Genomic DNA, 9,523 nt, shown 5'->3' on the forward strand with positions numbered 1-9,523 from the left:
TTTGCTGGCAAAAGTAGGCTTCAATTTGTGTGTGCATGTGCACACCACAGCCCATTCAAATCTTCTGCACCCACCTCATGATACTGTTCAGGCCTTTGTGATCCATTCAGAAGTGATGAGTTTTGATAGAGATGAAGAGGTGCTGCCCTTTATAGAACCAATCAGTAAAACAGTAAACTCTGAGCCTTTGGATGATTCAAGCATATCTTGTGAAAGAAACTTCCACCTCTGCATTTTCTGTGCTGGTGTGTATGTTGCAACAACATGCTGCCAGTCTTGCTTGGCATTAGCCATATAATTCAATCATGTTTGTAGTCTTCTACCAGAGTGTCTTGGGTAACTTCAGTCCAGATGCAGATGTTACTGTATTAAGGAGCTATATAAACACAGTGAAGTGGGAAGGCTAGGGAAGCTGTTTTATTCCTAAGCATAGTAGTAGAGATTTTTCCTTTTCCAAAGTGAATGGAGAAACCAATATTTATTTTAGATGAATTCAGTGATTCACTCAAGCATGCACAGAAAGCACAACAGAAATGATGATGCACTGGAAAAATATTAAGATTTAAGGATGTATCTGTGTTTCATTCCAAATAGTGCTGCCAGGTTCTCAATATGTGCTATACCAGAAGGCAGACTTAGACCTTTTTCTCTGAGAGACCAAGTGGCAGTTGGCTCCCTTGCTCCTGTAAGCAAATCCTACTTCGAATCATCTGGAGATTCAGCAGTGTGCATCTTCTCTCTGGTGTGAGCTGAAACTTGCTATCCCACTTGGTGCCTTTCTCCCTCCACCCCCCCCCCCAAATTTCATTTTGCTTGCCTAAGGATATGCTCGGCGCTGCTCTTATACCAACTCATCTCATGAAGGGGTAGGAATAAAACCATCAGATCCACATTCTGTCTAGAAATAGCCACCTAAAATGGTCTTTATAGGCTGCGCCAAAAAGACACACTTGATGGCTTTGAGCTTTAACTGAAAGATTAAAAGAAAATTAGAGCAGGGAGTGCAGAGTTGTCTACCAACAATACAAACCATGTGTCTTCTCTAGGAAGGGCAACTGGCTGTTTCACAATTTATATGCATAACTACTGACAGCAGCTTGGGCAGTCTGGGACTAGAACAAAGATTTGTTTGATTTGATTTCTTCCCATGTTGATTTCTAATAGAAAAACAGAGCACCCAAGGCAGAGCTAGCCTTAACTCAGTGCTGTTTGCTACTAGCAGCAAGCACTGTGATAAGAGTGATAAGCGCTGCAGCTACGTTCACGGAAGTGGCTACCTCATAGAAAACCTTAGCAAGCTTAATCCAGGTTTGTGGTCACAGGATGCTGAACTACAGAGGTCATTTCTTATATTTATAGCAATGGGCTGAAAGTGTGGAGTGCTTCTCTTTAGGGATTCCAGTACTCCACTCTATTTCCTCTCCCACCTGCCCCTCAGTTGTCAGACAGCTTCCTGTGCCCACTGAGCATGCTCAGAGTTCATTAGGCATTTTTTAAAATTTCCACCAGCTACATCATAGATTTTTTCTAAACCAATGTTTGCTTCTTCAAATGTGTGGTCCCTGTTATTAGTCTGGCTGCCACATTTTGCACAAGCTGAAACTTCCGAACAGTTTTCAAGGGCAGCTCCATGTACAATGTATTGCAGTAATCTGGCTTAGAGATTACCAGTGCACTAATCATACTGTTAGCAGACTCTCTCTCTCCAGACAGTGTTGTAGCTGAGCCACCAGTCGAAGCTGGTAGAAAGTGCTCTGAGCCACCGAAGCCACTTGGGCCTCAAGCAACAGAGGTGACTCACCGAAGCTGCAAACCATTTTTGTTTTTGTTTCCATCAGCCACTCTATGGATTATTTCTAAATCAGTTTTTACTTCTGCAAAACTGTCCAGAGAGCTTTGGCTATTGGTGGATATAGGAATGAAATAAAATCAACATAGGGTTCCTTTAAGCCCAGTGGTACCATCCACTTTTGTGTGAGCAGCACCACTTGCCCTACCTGAGCATTGGCACTCACCTCTGACCATTAGAAATAGGGAGAATGATCTCTACGAGTTGGGTCTCTTGAGAGGTTAAGAGTGCTGGATTCTAATCCCCCCTCAGCATGAAACCACTGTGTGGCTTTGGGCCAGACCCTGTCTTTCAGCCTACCTCACAGGCTTTTTGTGCTGAGGATGAAATGAGGTGGAGGAGAACCTTGCAAGCCACCTTGGCTTCTTTGCAAGAAGACAGGCAGGATATAAATATAACTAATAGTACTTACTGACTACTCATCTTTTGTTCCTACAAGGAAGAGATTTCCTCTAGGAATTGTGTAGTATGTAAAGCCTCCTTTTAGAAAGAGGCAATTAAGGTCCATGCATTTTCTTTTTCTTAAATAGAAATGAGCTCATTTGTTGTTGCCCAAGCTCAAAAATGTTGCCACCTCAGCCTGTCGCTTCTTGAAAACAGCAGTGTTTGCATCAGGAGGTTTTGCTTCTGTGTACCAGAGGTGCAGAGGTGCCAAGAACCAGCCATCCTGGGTCTTGATTTGGCCCTCTGGTGTTTCCCCCTTTTCTCTAGCCACTGATCATTTGGTGCAGTTTCTTCTCATAATGAAACCCTGAAATGCATCATCTAAGGATTACTTCATGCTGCTATTTTGGCCCCACTCCTTTTGCCTAGGCTCACTGTGCTTCTGAAATGCCCCCTCTCCCCAAGAGCACCTCCAAATGGAAACGAACAGGACATTTGTGAAAAGCGTATTGGCATCCCTTTTGTAGGCACTGGGGGAATCTTGTTTGTCCTCATGATTTACAGGTTTCCTCATGAGGCCATTAAATTGGGCGGTGGCGGGGGAGGGGGGGGGACTTGTATCCAGTACAGGCAATTGCACTGAGGAAAGTAGACTTGCGTCTAGTCTTTTGCAATGCAGGATCTTTCAATCCACCTGTTAGTTATCTTGTGCGAATAGGAGTAGGTAACTTAGGCCCTCCAGGAGCTTTGATCACCAATTCGTATCTGCCAGAGCCTGCACAGCCAATGGGGAGGGAGGATAAAAGCTTTGAAGGGTCACACAGTGTTGTGCCTGTGGCGGGAGATTTGGTCTTAGGTCAACAATGAAAGACATTTGTAGTGAAATAGATTTGAGGATTTAAATTTACATCCTTATACCTAGGCAATGTAAGTGCCTGCTAAATAAAGAAAAGCAGGGGTAGTCAACTACAGCCATGTATGTGCTGTTAATCAATCTGTTTTATTGAGATACCATACAAAAATTAAGCCAATAAAACTGGCTGAGTCTTCCACGAGTCACTTTTACTGGCCAGATGTGAGGAAACCTCTGATGGGTTTTGGGTTGCATTTTTGGCACTTGGTCTCTAAAAGAATGGCCAGAAATGATCAGCTGTGCGGAAACAGCTACTCAAGGAAGGCTTTTTCAAAATCGCATTGCTTTCAATGGAACTTTACCCCTGTATTGGGGTTCGGGGTGTGCACCAGGGTAGGGCTAGGGTTAGAAAAAGGAGGTGTCCTGGCATGATTCTGAAGGTTGGAATGTGTTTAGAATGGGCAGAAATGATCAGCTGTGCAGAAACAGCTACTCAAGGAAGGCTTTTTCAAATTCGCATTGCTTTCAATGGAACTTTAGCCCTGTATTAGGGTTAAGGGAGTGCACCAGGGTAGGGCTAGGGTTAGAAAAAGGAGGTGTCCTGGCATGATTCTGATGGTTGGAATGTGTTTAGAATGGGCAGAAATGATCAGCTGTGCAGAAAAAGCTACTCCAGCAAGGCTTTTTCAACATTGCATTACTTTCAATGGAACTTCACCCATCACTGCCGTAGCCCATTCAAGGAACCTACGCAGCCACAAAACGAGTGCTGTCAGCTCCCTTTCAAATGATCATATTCCTTCTCCTTGTACACCAGTGCTTTCCTAATTGCTTTCGGTCCAATCCCACCTGGCTGCATCTAGTGGTGGCCAAATCCTCATCAGCTGACCTTCCAATCTTGGTTAGTATGGAGCACTGTCTCAGCAGGGGAACAAGGCATGGCCACACTGCTGTGGAGCTCTATAAATTACTTTTTGTAGGAACTGCTACAGAGCATTGACTTTCTCGTGATTACTGTCTATAACTGATCCAAAATGAAGAGTTAATCTAAAATAAGGGACACTTGGCATGCTGGAGTAATTTGCCAGGCTGTTCAAGAAAAGGTGCTTGTAAATGTCTGCAGATGGCCCTCCAAGGATCCATGCATACCTGTGCTCATGCCATGTTACATTCTGAAGCAGGGAAGATTCATGGAATGATGCTCAGTTCAGTGGTCATCAAAGCATTAGGGGAAATATTGCTGTCTTCCAATCCTTTTCAAGGAATCTTTTTCTCTCTGCAGCTGTGCCAAGGTAATATCCCTCCCTTACAACAGTATTTGTTCATGGCTGCCGCCCAGGCATCTACTTACAAGAAGGGCAGTGTTCAAATGTTTTAAATAAATAAAGGGTAAGGTGGCTTAACTCAATCAGCCTTGGAATGTGGGTTTACTGCACACAAGGAACTTGACACGGAGCTGCTGCTGAGAGGGAATGCACCAAAACGAATCACAGCCTTCTAGGCAGGCTCACTTTTGTGACTTCCCTGCTGTTGCCCCACCGCAACTCCCCATCACTCACTCCTGCCACGGATGCCGCTTGGGGAGCAGCTCCATAAGTCGCTCTTTGCTGGCCTCCTTGAAGGCAGCCTCTTCCTCCATGGTTGCCTTCACCACACTTGCCTTGGTGGATCAGACCAATGATATTTTTAAAAATCAACTTTATTGCGTAAAAATGACTTCTAATGAAAAACTTGCTCTGTCTCTAATCTTCAAATAGTGTGGCCATTTATACATTATCATTAAAGAGTACACAGGTATGTACACTGTATATTACAGATCGTGCAAATTTAGAAATCATCGCAATTACTTAAATGGAAATACAACACATTGCAGCATTCTGGTAAATAAAACTAGATATGCCCAAAAAGAACTCCCCTGCGAATGACAAAGCAAAGTGATTGTTTGAACAAATAGAACAGTTGAAGCCCAAGTAATTTTACAGAAAACAATGAAAAACTGTCTTTTCTAGTTTCTTTCATGAACAAAAGGCATCAGAACAACGTAAGTGCAATCCCATGCATGTTGAAGTAGAAAAAAGAATTTTATTGCGTAAACATGATTTTAATATTATATTGATCATTGGAAAACTCATTTCTACTGAGCTTAGATTATTGTAGCATGTATCACTAAAACAGAGGGCAAATGACACACAAATTTGCACAGTACAGTACATTTCAGCTTATTGATTAGCGCCATTGGTTGTTAACAAGAATTGCTCTCTAGAGAGCTGCACAGCTACCATGGAACTGCTGGATCCCAAACTATTGTAAAGAATGGAAAAGCAACTTCCCTGGACCCCTGCAGTCACAAGAAACCCTTAGGAGCAACTTAAATGCAACTCCATGTATGTCTACACAGAAGGAAGTTCTACGGAGCTTAATTAGTTTTTCTTTCAGGTATACCTATTGAAATAAGGTCTCACAAGGCAGGTAAGGGTTAATGAAGGGATTAGTTGAACCAGAAGATACTCCAAATACCAGGAAGAAGCGAGTAAGTTAAGCACCAGAGCTGGATGTAAATGGCGAGTTCTTGCCCAGGACATCTGGCTGGTATCATTGCCTCGATGTTAAAGGTGAAAACTGGTGGCAGCTGAAGGAAGTTGTGTGTGTGTGCGGAGGGTGGGGCTCCTAGGATTGGCTGCCAGGCATCATCCTGTCCTCAGGGCAAAAGGCTAGAAAGATCACTTTGGAGTGATCTTTGTCTCGCATCAGATGCCAACTCTGTAAGCCGCCCTGAGATGTTCTGCAGGGAACAGGATAGAAAAACTTTTAATAAATGAATAAAACTGACCAGCTTCTGAGACCTTTGCTGGGAGGAGACCCATGCTAGGAAAAAATGGAGAGAGAAAATGTAATAAAGAAATAGGCAGGTTATTAAAGAATTGGGTTACCTTTTTGTTTTATTCTGGTGGTGGACCAGAGTCCACGTCCGTGGGACTGGGATACCAGGCAGCCTTGGCCATACACATCATCGCTGCTCTCCCCTCACCCTTTCCTTCTGCCCTTCCTTCCATGTCCTAGTCTGCATTCCCCATGTTCACCATTACAAACAAGTTTCGAAAAGTTCCACAAGTAGTGCATTCACAGTGCAGTTTTTTTAGTCTCTCTCATTCTTCCAGTTCCCTCAGTTCTTCATAGAGTTTGCTGAGATTCTGTGCAACCTCTTCCAACTCAGTAGCCTTGGCTCTGATGGCAGCCGCTGCTTCTACTGTGGCCCCTTTTGTTATATGAATGGCATCCTGGATGATACTATAGGCATCCATCACAAGACCCAGCCCTGCCATGGTCGCAGTTGCCACTCTGGCCGCTTTGGTCATTGCAAAAGCAGTGCCTTTAAATGCCTTTTCGACTTGCTTCACGCCTCTCACAGAAACACGGGTGGTGCCTCCTGCAGCCACTCTCTTTGCTAAAACCTTCAAGCCGGGGTTAGTTCTAATGCACTTCAGGGCCCCAACAGTTGCACTGATCCCCTGTGCAGTCGTAATCAGTTTTGGCACTTGCTGAGCACCAGCAGCAATGTGTTGGATGGCTTTATTTTTATCTGGTGGTAGCAACCCAGAGCTCAGGTCCATCTGACCCACCAGCGTCCCCAGGCTTTTCTCACACTGGTCCATCAGCGCTTGTGCCTCTTTCCCTTTCTTTGAATTAATAAAATGTTCACACAGACCAGCAGAAACACCAGTAGTTGCCGCTGCTGCCCCTAAACCCATCCCAGTGGCCGATAGGATTAAGCTCCCACCTGCTGTGACGGGGGCCAGGGCCAATCCCAGGATGGTCAAGATGCCAGAAACTGCGCCGGTAGAACTGGCAGTAATGTTGGCAATGGTGCAGTCCTTATGGGTCTTGTCAATTTCATTTGCCAGTTCCTGAAGGCACCTGATGCACTTTTCAATCTCTTCTCTCCGGCCAGGAAACTCTTTCAGAAAATGGGCAAAGATTTCTTTTGCATCTGCCAAAAGACAATGAAAGGTGTATTTCAGTTCAGGAAACGATTTCCAAAACAACCAGTATGGTAAAGTAGTTGAATCTCTAGGACTGCCCGGTTAGGGCAGGGGGGCTCCTGGGGAAGCCACACTTGGGCTATCTAAGTCAGTGTCGCTAGGTCTAGCCTACCTAGCAAGATTGCTGTGAGGATCAAAGGGAGAAATCAATGCAACAGGGCATTAAACCAAAGCACGCTCGTCCCAGACCAACCTCCTCCCAGTTCCCCAGAGAAGGGTGGCAGGTTTTTAAAAAGATAAGTGCATTAAAGCCCGGAGGGGGGGGTGCTCCCTGCTTGTGAAGCTGGAGCTTCAGCCTCCTTTTCAAACGCACAGCGATGGGCCCAGCGTGCACGGCCCGGGGCGCCCCTCCTCACCTGCCCCTCCTCCTCCTCCTTCTCCTTCGTCTTCTTTTTCCCAAGGGGAGGGCGAGGGCGACGGGGCCGAGCGGCGACTGCCCTGCCCAGCTCCTGCGAGTGACCGCAGCTGCTCGGTCTCCCTCCGTGCCGAGGACTCGACGGCATCTTCGTCCCGCGACGGGCAGAGGGACTTCGCCAGGTTGAGAGACAGCATGACTAAGGCAAGGAGCACCAGCAAGACGACCAGGCAGTCGGAGACTGACACGGGCTGCATAGTCGCTAGACTTCGTCCTCCACGGGAAACGAAAGTGAAACGCAAGCCACGAAAACGCGAAGGCTGCCTCGCTTGCGCTCCTCCCTCACCGGCAAGCGCCTCTGCGTGTTGGGCTCTGCTCCTGCACGAGCGCGCAGGCCACGCCAAGAGGGCACTGGGGATGGCCCACGCAGGGCTGGAGCCCCCCTCGGTCTCCGGAAGGCCCTCTGTCCCAGGGCGCGGCTCTTGCTGACAAAGGGCGCCACGGCTCCCAGGGCCTCCTGCGCCTGGCCTCCCGGGATTCGTTGGCCCCTTGCGCCTGAGGGTTTTCTCCTGCAATCAAATGCCTTCCGCTTTCTCATCCATGCACCCGTTTTTACAAATAGCGGTGTCCGTAGGGGACAGTGTCCTCTTCGCAAATGTACGAAGAGCCCCTCTTAGAATTATGCACATGTGTGTCTTGCTTTGGTTCTGTAGGCCTGAGTCCTAGAACTTGTTGGCGCTTAGCACCATCTCAAGGCCATTTAAGCAAAATGGAATTTTGCTGCAGCACGGTGGACCGCATTGCAGGACAGACGGTTCTTCTCCAGCCGCACATCCATTCCGCACATTAGAACGAGAAGGGATTGGCCTTGGAACAGGTCGGGCATGTTTTGAAATGTTGACAAAGTCAGATTCACCTACGTGTTTGGCATGAGGCCACCACTAAAATGATCAAGTGCTGGTTTAGATTTCCCAAAAGAACGAACAATCCCAGATGCATTTTACATGATTTGGCACCCTTTGAACATTCCAGAAAATAGGTTACCATTTTTGTTACCTTTTCGTGCTGTCATGTCATCTCCAACTTGCTAGTGTCCATGCAACAGAATGCTGGAGCAGGTTGCTTTAAATAATTTTCATGTTGTATTTCCCCAGTGCTGTGAGTATTCTGTTGCCATTTTCCAGGAGCCATTTTTTGTTGGGTTGCACCTTTTGTGGGAAATGCATAATAACCTGGTGGAGATGGCCCTCCAAGTAGGAGTGTAACCACTGCAATGCAGTGCCCCCTGCTCCCATCTCGGCTGCCCCAGAAGGATACTGTGGTTGATGATATCAAAAGCTGCCAAGAGGTCTAGTTATCTGACCATGACAAAGAGGCTGAGTCAAAGTCCTCCACACCTAGGACACCACCCCCATATCCAGCTGCGAAGACCAAGTCTAGAGAATGCCCCGTGCATTAGGTCGATGACATGTTGTCCCATGGGTGGCCAAGAAGTGCTGGGTCACTCTGGATAGGATGCCCTCAGCGTGGACCCTGGACGTCCCCCATAATATTCAAGATCAATATGCAAGACTGATGGGTTGCAGAGTGGGTGGTGCACCACCAGAATCCCCAGTCGGTCCCTCTGGCCCAACGCAAGGTGCAAAACTCCAGATCAGTTGTCAGATGGACAAAGCACCTGCAGAGAGAAATTGAATTCTTAGAGTCTGGCAGCCTCTGCTCCCCTTAGCCAGTTTCAGGGCCTTCATTTGAGGAAAAGGTGGGATGCTGTGAATTAAGTAACTATATGCATATTTAGTTAAACTTCTTAAATGATTGGCCAGTAATAGCCAATGGTTAACACACAGAATGATTATGATGACAGCAGGGGGAATTCACTTTGCATAAAAATACCTCTGGCTTGCCTCTTAATATGAAGCCACGCTATCTCTGTGTAACATCTAGCAGAATCTCCGAGTCACCTGTGTTGTCATATTCAAAATCGTTCAAATGGGACATCTGCACCGACTTCTATTATGAAAAGTGTGTTAGCAGCTAGTTAA

At 46.4% G+C, this 9,523-nt stretch overlaps 1 protein-coding gene across 3 annotated transcripts; it reads right to left on the minus strand.

The window, feature by feature from the left end:
• Positions 1 to 4,767: 4,767 nt before the first annotated feature.
• Positions 4,768 to 7,752, minus strand: LOC123028939 (apolipoprotein L6-like). Of its 3 annotated transcripts, XR_006415795.1 has the most exons (3): positions 7,483 to 7,752; positions 6,017 to 7,074; positions 4,768 to 5,868 (listed from the first exon to the last, which is right to left on the minus strand). XR_006415795.1 is itself a non-coding variant. In XM_044441301.1 (2 exons), exons 1-2 carry the CDS (start codon positions 7,736 to 7,738, stop codon positions 6,233 to 6,235), a joined length of 1,095 nt encoding a protein of 364 aa, XP_044297236.1. In that variant the 5' UTR covers positions 7,739 to 7,752; the 3' UTR covers positions 4,768 to 6,232. The 3 variants fall into 3 exon arrangements, 2 of the variants coding, with proteins under 2 accessions (XP_044297236.1, XP_044297235.1); XM_044441301.1 differs by having other exon boundaries at positions 4,768 to 7,079; positions 7,491 to 7,752; XM_044441300.1 differs by having other exon boundaries at positions 4,768 to 7,074.
• Between the last annotated feature and the right edge of the window lie 1,771 nt (positions 7,753 to 9,523).

The sequence above is a fragment of the Varanus komodoensis genome, unplaced genomic scaffold (assembly GCF_004798865.1).
Source record: "Varanus komodoensis strain SLA01 unplaced genomic scaffold, ASM479886v1 scaffold39, whole genome shotgun sequence".
NCBI classification, from domain to species: domain Eukaryota; kingdom Metazoa; phylum Chordata; class Lepidosauria; order Squamata; family Varanidae; genus Varanus; species Varanus komodoensis.